The sequence below is a fragment of the Bos taurus genome, chromosome 28, assembly GCF_002263795.3.
Source record: "Bos taurus isolate L1 Dominette 01449 registration number 42190680 breed Hereford chromosome 28, ARS-UCD2.0, whole genome shotgun sequence".
NCBI lineage: Eukaryota > Metazoa > Chordata > Mammalia > Artiodactyla > Bovidae > Bos > Bos taurus.
Genome location: NC_037355.1, coordinates 25,804,511 through 25,818,060, shown reverse-complemented (window position 1 = coordinate 25,818,060; position 13,550 = coordinate 25,804,511). Strand labels below are relative to the sequence as shown.

Genomic DNA, 13,550 nt, shown 5'->3' with positions numbered 1-13,550 from the left:
ATAAAAATATTGAAGCAGCAAGCAAGGTCCAAGTTCCATTTCTTCTAAGAGAAGATCTGCTCACAGTCTGAGTGTCCCTTTGGCCTGGGAGGTCTCAGTGGCCACAGCCAGGGGCCGGCTCAATGAGGGCTCAGGGCCGGCAGCCTCCTCTAGCCTGGAATTAATGCCCTCACCAGATGTTCCACTAACTGCCAACCAGGACTAAATACTGGCTGTGATGAGAACCTGCCTATTACCCAATCAGCAAGAACACAGGAAAACAGCCCCCGGGGCTGTGGGACATGCTCCTCCCTATGCCTGGGGGAAAAGCCTGGAGGAAGGGACAGAGAGGGTCTCTCGTTACCTTCGATTGCATCGTTTAAGGAAGTTAGGAACAGAGAAAAGGCACATGGAAACCAACAATATGAGGTCAGCCGGTGCCAGCCATGGGAGGAGGCAAAGGCCATGTGAACTGAGCTCCCTGAGGCTGCGCTGGTGGGACTGGCAAAGAGCATGTGCCAGCTGAGCCCACTCAGGAGTTGTGTGACCTTGGATAGACCACTTTCCTCTTGGAGAGTCAGCTGACTGCTGCTAATTAGGAATGATGTGTGTGTGTGTGCACACGCTGTTATGTCTGACTCTTTGTGACCCCATGGACTGTAGCCCCCAGGCTCCTCTGTCCATGGGGATTCTCCAGGCAAGAATACTGGAGTGCATTGCCATGCCCTCCTCCAGGAGATCTTCCTGACCCAGGGATCGAACCCACGTCTCTTACACTGGCAGGCAGGTTCTTTACTACTAGCGCCACTTGGGAAGCTCCCAAGTACTTCCTGTATGCCTAGGAAATGTTAAATGAGTGACTAAAGGATAGAACCAAAGAACAAACAACTCATCCCCAAACAGCCCACCTCCCTTAAAAGTGTTCTCCTCCTAAGGACAAATACCTGGGACAGGAAGGCATCGAGAAGTTTGCCAGAAGAGAGAAAGGCTTTGCATTTACTTGCAAGTTCCCTAACCTCTCTGAGCCTCTCTTTACCTCAGTGTAGAATGGAGCAATAACCCTAAAACTGCTCTTAGGGTTGCTGGAGGATTAAAGGAAAGAATGTCTAGGAAACAACACAGTCTAGCACATAGGAAGGGCTCATTCATTGTTAGCTTTTAAAAGACAAGAGTCTTCCCTGGCAATCCAGGGGTTAAGACTTCTCACTTCCACTTCAGGGGACACAGCTTCAATCCCTGGTCAAGGAACTTAAGATCCCACATGCCCAGTTAAAAGGTAAATTAATACTAGAAATGTAATTTGCTGCTAAGTCACTTCAGCCATATCAGACTCTGTGCGACCCCATAGACGGCAGCCCACCAGGCTCCTCTGTCCATGGGATTTTCCAGGCAAGAGTACTGGAGTGGGTGGCCATTGCCTTCTCCAAGAAATGTAATTTAGTATATGATAAATATAATTAACACTACTGTATGTCATATATGAAACTTTTAAAAGAGTAAATCCTAAGCATTCTCATCATGAGGAAAAATTTCTCTTTTCTATTTCTTTAATTTTATATCTATTGATACATAAGATGATGGTAACTAAAGTTACTGTGATAATCATTTCATGATTTAATTCAAACCATTATCAAATCATTATGTACACCTTAAACATATACAGTCCTGTATGTCAATCATATCTCAATAAAGCTGAAATAAAAATTAAAAAGACAAAAGAGGAGGAAGCACAAGGCACAACCAGATTAGACAGAGGACAGACAAGGGGCGTTTTCTAATTGCAAAGGGAAAGCTTAATTCTAAGTAAGGTGAGCACCAAAGGAGACTGCAGTGGAAACGAAAGGCAAAAACAGGGCCACTCCTGTCTCAGGACTGTGGGCCCCTGAACAACTCCTGTCCTCATCTTCTTTCTGCTCTGATGCTAAGCCTACCTTCTCTCCAGGATGGAAAGTCAAGTGGCTGCTTCCGCCCAGAACCCAAGTCTCCACTGCTGACTAAGCCTTCCCATCAGCCGGAGCCTCCTGGGAGCTGCTGGCCGGCTCCACCCCAATCACAGAACGTCTGCCGCTGATGTGAGCACACTGCTAGGACGCAGTGAGTGCCAGCCTCTCAAGGAACAGGGACACGACTGGATCATCTGTCCCCCGACCCAGCATAGGGTCAGGCAAATACAGCTCCCTCGTCAAAGGCGGAAGAGAACCAGGTCAGAGGCACGTACAGAGTTCCCGCTGCCTGAGTTCTTTCTAGCTCTGCAGAGAAGGCCAGTCTGTGACAGGTCACACATCAGGCCTCTGCAGCAGGTGCAGCAGCAGGCCCGTTTACAGGGGAGGACACCAATAATGCCAGCGAGAGAGGAAGTCACTGGGGTGAAATCACTAAGCAGTTCCCGTTGTCCCCTCTGAATGGAGGTATTCGAACCAGAGGCACTTTCTGTGTGGTCTGGTCTCAGTTCCCTCTGCTCCCGAAGGAAGGTGTTGCTACACCAGATGCTCACCATGGCCCTTCGAAGTTAGCCCAACTGGAACTCCACCACATCCTAAATGCCCCAAGGGATGGGTGACACTCCTGTTCTGAGAGGCTGTAGGGAAACAGCAGGTGTTTCACAGCCCCGCTCGGCAAGAAGCTTAGATTTAACTATTTTCAGAATCAGAAGCCCTTCCTGAGAGCTAACTTGTACTCCCTCCCCATGCTTTACCCTCTTTCTATAAGGCTTTCCTCGCAGAGGAAAAACCCTTGAGAAATCAGTTGTAGAGCACAGCCTTCGATCTGCGTGGGCAGAGGCTGGAAAGGGGCGGGGCCTGCGTGGAGCCCGGCTGCTTGAGGGGCGGGGCCCCAGTGGGTGGGACTATGGGCCTTCCACCTGGCCAGCCAGGCTCCTCCCCCCGCCCCACCCCTTCTCCTCCGCATTCAGCACCTGCTGAAGGGAAAGGAGTTTTCAAGGCCTTGCTCAACTGGGCCCCTCCCTAGCCAGGCAACCGGGTGAAGCAGAAAGGGCTTGCACTGGTTCTCTGGGCTGCCACAGCAAATTACCACAAAGGGCTTAGAATAACAGAAACGCATTCTCTCAAAATTCTGGAGGCCAGAAGCCTGAAACCAAGGTGTGGCAGGGCCATGCCTCCTCCAGAGGGTCCAGGGGAATATCCTCTCTCACCTCTTCCAGCTTCTGTGGGTGACTCCAGGCATTCCTTGGCCTCTGCATTCACACGGCTTTCCCCTCGGCGTGTCTGTCTTCTCTTCTGCGTCAAGGCCCTCTGCCTTTCTCTTACAAGGATGCTTGTCATTTCAGTTTAAGCCATGTTCAGTCAATCCAGGGTGACTTCATCACAAGATTCTGAGCCCAATTATATCTGCAAAGACCCTTTTCCCAAATAAGGCCACATTCACAAGTTCTGTGACATGAACATATCTTTTCTGTTGTTGTTGGGGGTCGGGGGGAGGGAACCATTCAACCCACTACAGAGCTCATGGTCAGAGTCAGAAGTCAAGTCCTCATCCTTCCACTAACTGGGCCATTACAGTGACCCTGAGCAGGTTCATCACAGCCATCTGAAACTCTGCTTCCCCTCCTTGCCGCACCTCCCCTGTAGGGTCATTACTTTAGGTCACTGATACTCAGTAGATCACAGTCAGCCTTCCAACGCAATGCCGACAGATCAGCTGTTCTCAAACTGGAGACATAATTGAAGGGGAGAAATGATCACAGCTCACCCTCTAAGTGCATGAATCCCTGACTCAAGAAACTTCAAGTCTGGTTCTATACAAAACGTCTTCAAGTTACAAAGTTAACTACAGAGAAGCGTTGCCTTTAAAGCAGATAAAGGGATGTTGTAAAGATAACAAAAGGAAAACAGAATTCTAGAACTATGGATACCCACCCACAACCAGATACATCTAGATCCCCAGAGAAGCCCAGCCTCCACACAGTCACCCACATGCCAAGGCTGGTGGTCTCTACACACCTCCACCAGCCCCGACTGGGTGCTGCCAACACCCCCCACGCCACCAACTTGTCCGCGCCTGCCTAGCATGCTCTCTCCACTTCCAGGACAGCTCCCTCCCAGCGAGCTTCCCCTAAACAGGCACACCGACTTCCCCAGCCCACAGACACTGTCCAGATGGTCAGCAAGGTTGGGAAAACGTTCAGCAAGTCAGTCAGGATTCAGCTAGTGAGAAAGTCAGCTTGGAAACCAGGCCACTCCACCAGAATCCCCTCACAGACACCACCATGAGCTGCAGATTTTACTCCAGCAGCTCCTTAGAATCGTCTGGGGAAGTTTAAAAATTATAGGTGCCTGGGCCCCAACCCAGACCCATGGAATCAGCTGTGAAGATGGATCTTAGACACATGTACTTGTGAAATCCGCGAGATGGAGGCCTCACAGATCCAATGGCCTAGAAGGTCCTGTTGTGTGACCTCAGGAAGTGACCCAGTCTCTAAATTCGTGCCAGCCTCAGAAGCCAGCACCCTACTCCACTCCAGCCAGGTACTTGGTCCCGGTCTGTGATGGGGCAGGCTGGAGGCTGCCCTCTGCCCACCACCAAGCACAGTGCTCCCTTCTCTGGGCCCAGTGCCCACCTCTCAGTGGATGCACAGGAACTGACCGCAGCCCCCTACACTGAACCCAGTACAGCCCATCTTCTGGTAGGGATGGCAAACAGCACAGGGAGCCCTGTGACTTGTCCAAGGCCACCCGCCACATCTGGGAGGGGCTTTCCCACAGGAAGGGGAGGGCTCTGAGAATGACCAGGCCAAGGCTGTCCTCCTTCTACCCTCTGGGCAAATGTTTACTTCCCTGCAGACTAAGATGCAAATATCTCCATTAGTAAGAAAGTCTCCTTTGGAAAGAATTAAACAAAACACAACAGGTACAATTTTCACAGTGAAACAGCTCTGGTCTCAGGGTTGGAGGCAAACAGTGGGTTGTGTCAGTCATGTCTCCCTCCCTAGGCCTCAGTCCCTTCAGCTGTAAAAGGGGAGGAGTGTCCAGCTTACAGAGTTGTTCTGAGAACCCAGAGAAGTGAAGTGCAAGTTCAGTGATGTAAGTGCAAAGTGGAGGCTCCTCCCACCCTCCAGCCTCTCTGTCAACACCCAGCAAGCTGCCACCTAGCTCCCACCCAGTGATGCCACTTCTCCCAGCATCCACGCTGATGCTTATTACACAAGACACCCTGCTAAGAGTTCTGGAGGCATTGCCCACCCAAGCCTGGTTCTATTCAAGGTACAAGGGTTACCTCATTTCCACAGACAAGAAACTGAGGCACAGAGTTGCTTGTGACTTGTCCATGGTCACTCAGTCAATCAGACCTGCTCCCCACCCATCAAACAAGAAGCGCGAATTCTCCTAAGGAGTTGCCTAGAGCTGGGCCTCCAGGCCTAGTTCCCCCAGGGGGTGTTTCTGACCTCAACAACCAGGCCCAAGAAGCATCCAATTCTGCAGTGACCCACCCTCCCCTCCTGAAGCTCATCTCCACTCCTTTCAGCCTGGCTTCTGCGCCCCTCCAGCCCAGATCCCACCTCCTGGAAGTCTCCCCAGGGCTCCTCTGCCATCACAGCCAGTCAGGCAGAAAACCACACACCATCTCCAGCTGGCCACTGCTGCCTGATTTCAGTTTCCATCTCCCCTGTGGGCTGACCTCTTCATCTTCTCTTCTCCTAATCTGCTTCTTGGTCTCTCCTCCTCCTGGCCTAGGCAAGAAGGCCCAGCCTGGAGCTGAACAGTGCCCCTGTTGACATCATCTGTCTGACATTCTCTGGCAGGGGCAGACCCTGCCTCTAGGTTCCTGGAAGTGCTTCTCCCATCCCCTCTTCTCCCATCTGGGTGTTCTCAGCACCTTCTAGTTAGGCTAGACTCACATGCTTGGCATATGGTGCAGAGCCTCTACTGGTGCACCATTAAAGCCAAGAACTAAAGTGTAGGAAGGACCCAGCTCCTAGAAGAAGCCCCACGTTCTCCCAAGGGGTCAGACTTTTCTACCCAAGGGCAAAGCCACAGCCATCTGCTCTAAGCAGGCAGAGCATCCCCAGCAGAAAGTAACCTCCTCTGATAAGACAAGTTCCAGAAGTTATCACATCTAATGTCCCAGTTCCCTTGAGCTCTGTAAGGCTCCCCAGGTAAATCTCCATCCCTCCGTGGACCAGGCCTACAGTGAGCTGGGAGCTTCCGCATCTCTCATCTTGCAGGATCCTCCCCACAGTATCCATAGATGAGTCATCTAGCAGGCTCAGGGAGTCCGCTCTTTACCCAGAGTCACAGCAGAACCAGCACTTGATCCATGTCTCCAGATGGCACTGCCATCAAGTCCTGACAATGAAACCTCCCCCCTAGGTCACTCAGACCCCAGACTCCTCATATGACCAGACTCCCACCAGTCTCTCCTCCCATAATTTAGTCCTCTTAGGCTTCCTCATGTGCTGCAACCATATTTGCCTACCTCGGGGCCTGTGCACTTGCTGTCCTCTCCATCTGAGATATCCTCTACAGGCCTTTGTGTGGCTGGCTCCTTCTCAGTCTTTGCATGTGTGTTCAGTTGCTCAGTCGTGTCCGATTCTTTGCGACCCTATGGGCTGTAGCCCGCCAGGCTCCTCCGTTCATGGGATTTTCCAGGCAAGAATACTGGAGTGGGCTGCCATTTTCTCCTGCAGGGGATCTTCCCAACTCATGGATCAAAGCCACGTCTTCTGCATCTCCTGCATTGGCAGGCTGATTCTTTACCACTGAACCACCCGGGAAGTCTCTCAGTCTTTGAGCCCCTCATAAAGTCTTTCCTTGACCACTCCATTTAAAGTAGGAACTTCCACCTTTCCCCACTTCCTCCCTAATTTGCTCCTTAACACCTATCACAGCTATGTGTATTTAGTGGTCTGTATGTCTTCCAGACAAGTCTGTCTTGTTCACGGTTGTTTCCTGGTTAACTATCACTGTGGCTGGTATACACAGTAGGCATTAAATAACTATTTTGTTGACTGAATAAGCAAACAAATGGTCCCCACCCTGGAGGGAACGGCGTGTCAAGACTGGACTCTCCTGCCTTCCATGAAGATGTCGATTTCAACCCACTCACATCCAGAGGTGCTCTCTGGGAAAGGTCTGTCTTTTCAATCCCCCATGCCCAGGCTTACCCAGAAGACATCTTTCCCCTGTATTTGGAGCCAGCTGCTCCAGAAATTTCATTATCAGTCCCTAGTCTGGTTGACTCTGAGTCCTACCCCAGGTCAGCAATTTGAGCCACCCAGGGAGAAGAGGCACTGGGCAGAGGGAAGGAGAAGGGCAGGCTGTTACTCCTGCTTCTCACGAACAACCAACCGAAGGTAGCAGTGAGGTCCCAACCCAGTCCTGCAGCATAAACAACCCTTCTCTTACAGGAAAAGGTGGGTTTACCCACAGAAGCCTCGACTAACCACAAAGAAACTTTCTTGGGGCCATACTTGCTCATCTGGAAAATGAAGGCATTAGAAAATTCTCCAAACCCCTTCAGGGGCTGCCTTCTGGATTCTCTGGATTGTAAAGGTCCTGTGGCCTGGCTAGGGGAGGGGAGGGACCTCCCTGGGCCTGAGGCCTGAGCCCAGCCCAGGCCATCTCTGGGCGCATGAGGCAAGGTGACCGCCTCCACTATGAAAGCTGCCTCACTTTCTTGAGTTTCAATATTTTCTCTTTGAAATGCTTGCCTAGAACAAGAAAGAAATAGAACTTGCCAATCAAACACATTAAAAAAAAAAATTTAAATATCTACATATATGTATAAGGAAGGGGATTCCCAAGTGGTGCTAGTGGTAAAGAACCTGACTGCCAATGCAGGAGACATAAGAGATGGGGGTTCGATCCCTGGGTTGGAAAGATCCCCTGGAGGAGGGCATGGCAACCCACTCTAGTATTCTTGCCTGAAGAATCCCATGGACGGAGGAGTCTGGCAGGCTACAGTCCATGGGGTTGCAAAGAGTCAGACACAACTGAAGTCACTTAGCACGCACGCCCAAATGTGTAATGAGGTGTCCAAATGAGTATTTATGCCAATAATGGTTCTTTTGGTGATAGAATCAAAAGTGACTTTTATTTTCATCTCTGTGCTTACCTGAATTGCTTGGAATTCTTTTTCAACTATGTGCCACATATTATTTTCGCACAAACAAAGCTCTTTTCAAAACTTAAAAATTCCTGCTGTGCTCAAGAGGGAGGCCAGGTACCTAGCTCCTTCCAGAAATGCTGTTGTCCACTTATACCTGGAACCCTGACAAGTGGAGGGACCACCGGGGGATGGGGAAGGGGGATACCATTGCTGGTAGAGGTCACGGTGACCCCCATGAAGAAACTGAAGTCGGGGGGCTAAGTCCTGATCTGGGTCTGTCATTAACTTGCTGTGGGGTTTCCGATCTTTGCTTCTCCTCTCCAGGCCTGTTTCCTTCTCAGTAAAATGAAAAGTTCACACTAGAGGTGGCTTCAAGGGCCCTTCTAATTCTCAGTCTATGGCTCTTGAGCACCAAGAAGAATAGAAAGGAAGGCCGGGAAAGAGTGGCTAACTCTTAAGTAGCTGGTGTAGTGTTTATCATGTGGCAGGCATTGCTTTCAGCCCTTCCGATAATTAATCCATTTAAGGGTCTCAGGACTCTCAGGTAGGTTCTGGTATTACCCGTTTTTCAGATAAGACGACTGAGGCAGATGGAAGTTAATGCCTATGTCACTCAACCTGTAAGTGTCAGAGTCCAGATTTGAACCCAGATAGCTTGGTACAGAGTCCACACTCTTAACCATTAAACTTTGGGTAACAAGAACTATGGTAATGAGGCCCATCCTTGAAGGGACAAGAAAGACTTAATATTGCCTCCAGCATTTATAACCTCCACCACCTATCCACATCCACTTCCTTCCCGATTATCGACACCACTCAGCCCTGACACCCTTACCCAACCGAAAACCCTACCTCATTGTAAGGGAATAGGCTTGGTGCTTTCTAGACAGCCAGTGTCTCCATGATCAGTCCAGCCTACTTTGCAAATTCAAAGCGTCAGCAAACTTGACCACTGCTGGCTACACACCCAGTTTGGCCTCTGATCCAGGTGCCCATATCTCCAATCTCTGCTTCCAAGGTACAGGTCGGGACTCAGCCACTCCAATGCAACAAGCCTTTCCTGAGCACCTACTGTGTACCTAGCCCTGAGACCAGTATCTGGAAGAGGATATAAAAGAGCTACTCCCCTGACCTCCAGAAGCCCACAGTCCAGCGAGGAAAAAGTCATGTAAACGGATCTCTAGGATACCCTGTGGTCGGTGCTATAATTAGAGGCGTGTCCCCAGTGGGCTGAGGGCACATGTGTCAGAATGATTCACCCGTGCAGTGGGAAGAGGAGGCTCCAAGAGCCTGTGGATGAGCTCATTTCTCACTGAACTGGAAACGAGGACACCTGCAGGCTAGTGCCAGCTGTGCTGAGTGACCTTGAGGCATGCCCTGTCTGAGCCCTGGGGTCACCCTCTAAAAAAATGAAAGGGCCCCCAAGTGTGGCAACAGAGATCTCGTAAGTGGTTCAAGGTCATGTTCATATTGACTCACAGACTAAGAGAAGTTTTCGTTGCTCATTTCCCTTCTGATCCTTCCAATCTCGTCAAGGAGCAAATCTCGGCTTTGGTGTCAGTTTGTCTTTACGCCTCTCAAAACATCTGCCAACCTGCCTTTGGGACAACCCAGCCAAGCCTCGGGTTCGCAGCCTCCAGCATGCACAGTATCTAGCTAGGATTTAATAGTTATTTTGTTCCCTGCACTGTATTTACTGCCACTGTTACCAGCTATTTTCGATGAGGAATTTTGGTTCCCCGTTGTGTGCGTGTGTGTGTGTGTGTGTGTGTGTGTGTGCTCAGTCGTATCTGACTCTTGTGACCCCATGGATTGTAGCCTGTCAGGTTCCTCTGTCCATTGACTTTTCCAGGCAAGAATACTGGAGTGGATTGCCATGTAGACCGCCAAGGGATCTTCCTGAATCAGGGCTCAAACCCAAGTCTCTTGTTTCTCCCTCATTGGCAGGCGGATTTTTTACCACTGCACCATTTAGGAAGCCTTCCCCGTTGGAAGTAGTGATATAAAGCCTCCTTTTAAAAATAAATTTAAGTTTAGGGAATTCCCTGGCAGTCCAGTGGTTAGAATTCCACGCTTTCACTGCCAAGGGCACAAGTTCATTCCATGGTTGGGGTACTAAGATCCTGCAAGTCACAGGGGACATAAATTTAAGTTTAAAAAGTGAATCAGTTTAAAGTAATATAATATTACACATAAATAATTTATAATACTTATAGCTTCTAGTATGGCTGTTTTAACATTAATCAAAAGTTTTAATGCACATACAAAAACAGGCAAAGCTGTTCTGTGTTATTAGACATCCCAATAGTGATTACTACTGCTGAGGGGTGGTAGCAACTGGCAGTGGACACAAGGTGGGTTTCTGCTTCTGCTGACAGTTCTGTTGGTTGACCTGGGGGCTGATTATACAGTGATGCTCGCTTTGTAAAACTTCACTAAGTTGTATACACTTAAGATGACTCATACCCATATGTATATTATGTATTCATATAGCCTTTAACCCAGCAATTCCACTTCTAGAAATCACCCTGCAGACATACACACACATGTGCAAAATGACACATTCAAAGATGCACTATTTGCAGTAATTAAAGATTGGTCCTTAATCTTTAGTCCTGAGTCCCCAAGCTGGAGACTGATGAAATATATTTTGGCATAGCCTACAGTGAATTCTGGGCTTCCCAGACAGCCCAGATTCTTTAGTGGTAAAGAATCTGTCTGCCAATGCAGGAGACAAAAGAGATGTGGGTTTGTTCCCTGGGTTAGGAAGATTCCCCTGGAGGAGGGCATGGCAGCCCATTCCAGTATTCATGCCTGGAGAATCCCATGGACAGAGGAGCCTGGCGGTCTACAGTCCATGGGGTCACAAAGAGTAGGACACAAACTGAAGCGACTTAGCATGCACCCACAGTAAATTCTACACAGCCATCAAATAGAATGAGGCAGCCCCTATCAGAGCTCCACAATTTACACGGATTTAAATTTAAGTGAAAAGGTAAGGACAGAACTGTGTACAGTATGCTACTTTGTCTGTGTGTGTTCAATCGTGTCTGACTCTTTGCAACCCCAAGGACTGTAGCCCGCAGGCTCCTGTATCGATGGGATTTCCCAGGCAAGAACACCGGAGCGGGTTGCCATTTCCTTCTCCTCGGGATCTTCCTGACCCAGGTATTGAACCCATGTCTATTAAGTCTCCTGCATTGGCAGTAAGGTTCTTTACCACTAGTGCTACCTGGGAAGTCCAGAATGCAGGGGGAAAAAAAGAGTATATAACACATCCACATGTTTGTGCCTAGGGTAGTATCCCAGAAAAGACTCACAAGAAACTCCTAACAGAGACTTCCCTGGCAGTCCAGTGGTTAAGATGCCATGCTTCCAATACAGGGGGTATGGTCTGATCTCTAGTTGGGGAACTAAGATCCCACATGCCACAGGGCAAGGCCAAAAAAAAAAAAGGAAGACTAAAGAAACTCACAAAAGTTATGGACAGGGCATACCAGAGAGGGATTGGAGGAAGGCTTATAACTGATGATTACTCTTTCATACATTTAAATTTTGTACAATGTCCTTGCATTTCCTATTTGATATTAAGTTTTAAAGCATAAAGTCCTACAGAAGGTGCATAGCTATGGTAAAACTTTTACCTCCTTAGATACTGAGATGAAAATGTTAGCTCCTTGGGCTTACAAAGCAAGTAACCTTTGGCCCCACTGCTCCTCCCAAGGGATGGCACTGAGCTAATAAGCTTTCCTGTAATGGTTTCCAAATAACCACAAACCCAGTCTAAGACAAATCACTTAAACTGGGCCTCCACCCTGAAGTCAAATTCTGGCACCTGGAGTTGCCCTGGCAGGTGGCTGGGTTCTTGGCATGCATAAGGAGATTATTAAGCACTAATACCTCCAGGGGTGGGAAGTTAAAGATTTTTTAAGTCAGTCTCAGGTGGCTGAAAAGGGAGGATTCCGAGTTCTGAGTCCCATCCTGCTTCAGAAGAGACAGAGCAAGGGCCACAGAGTGGTCTTTTCTTAAGGCTGCAGGGACAGTGGCAAGCAGGGCCTTGAAAATTCAAGTTTCGTTTTAACTGTGTGACTTTCTTTTTTATAGCACTTGCTTTGTCCACGTGTCACCTTCTCCCCACATGGCTAACCTAAGAACAATCTAGTGAGGTGTGAGGCAGGATATCAGTTATCCATTTTGTAGATGGAAAAATGGAGATGCAAAGAAATTAGGAGACAAAGCTATGGTCTTTTCAGTAGTCACATATGGATGTGAGAGTTGGACCATAAAGAAGGCTGAGTGCCAAAGAATTGATGCTTTCGAATTGTGGTATTGGAAAAGACTTGAGAGTCTCTTGGACATCAAGGAGATCAAACCTGTCAATCTTAAGGGAAATCAACCTTGAATATTCTTTGGAAGGACTGATGCTGAAGCTGAAGCTCCAATACTTTGGTCACCTGATGCAAACAGCCAACTCATTGGAAGACCCTAATGCTGGGAAAGATTGAAGGCAAAAGGAGAAGAGGGCAGCAGAGGATGAGACAGTTGCACGGCATCACTGATTCAATGGACATGAACTTGAGTGAACTCCAGGAGATGGTGAGGGGCAGGGAGGCCTGGCATGCTGCAATCCACGGGGTCAAAAAGAGTCAGACACAACTTAGCGACTGACAATGACAACGTTGAGAGAAGCGGTGAAGCCAAAAAAGTAACCCCCACCTTCTGGCTCCTGGTCTTCTCCTGTTTCCCCATCTCCCCACCCATCAACTTTAGCCTTCTCCCTGCCAACTCTGACCTACAGGGAAGGAGCTTCTGAGGCCAGACAAAGAAGGAGCAGGCAAAAAAATCCCAGAATCAAGGGGCCCATGAGACCATCTAGCCTGGCAGTTTTTAACACTTATTATACACTTACCTGGGGAGGTTAAATAAGTTTAAATAAATATGTATGCCAGGGCCCAGGCATCTAGGGTGTTTTTAAAATTCTGAGTTTTTAAAATGCTGATTCTGGTGTAACTTTGAGAGAGAACCACTGAGTGACAGCTCAGATCATCCCCATCCCAGTTTCATATAAAACCGTCTGCCCCAGGGACTTCCCTGGTGGTCTAGTGGCTAAGACTCCACACTCCTAATGCAGGGGGCCCAGGTTTGATCCCTGATTGAGGAACTATATCCCACATGCTGCAACTAACAGTTGGCAACTAAAGCTCCTGCGTGCACCAACTAAGACCTGGCACAGCCAAAATACAAAATAATAAATATTAAAAAACAAAACAAAACACTTCTGCCTCCCTGGACCATCCATCAGTGAGTCTGTGCTACATCCTCCAGCCCCCATACATACCGCTCATCACTCTTGCTCATTACATAGAGTCAGAGAACTGAACTAGGAGCTGGGTGAGTCAATTCACAGCTCTGAGGCCCCAAACAGGGAAGTGACTTGCCTAAGATCTCCCATTGAGTCAGTAACAGAACAAATCGAGAATCTGGATCTGGACACCAGGTAAGGTCAC

The 13,550-nt window shown here is 48.8% G+C and overlaps 1 protein-coding gene across 4 annotated transcripts in view; it reads right to left on the bottom strand.

Annotated features, from left to right (window-relative positions):
- The window catches only part of TSPAN15 (tetraspanin 15), a 52,589-nt gene that overhangs the window by 37,645 nt on the left and 1,394 nt on the right, over window positions 1-13,550 (bottom strand). Inside the window, exon 2 of one of the 4 annotated variants that reach the window (XM_010820586.4) lies at window positions 3,131-3,337. In XM_010820586.4, coding sequence (XP_010818888.1) covers window positions 3,131-3,178 — 48 coding nt within the window. In that variant the 5' untranslated portion in view covers window positions 3,179-3,337. 4 annotated transcript variants of the gene reach the window in all.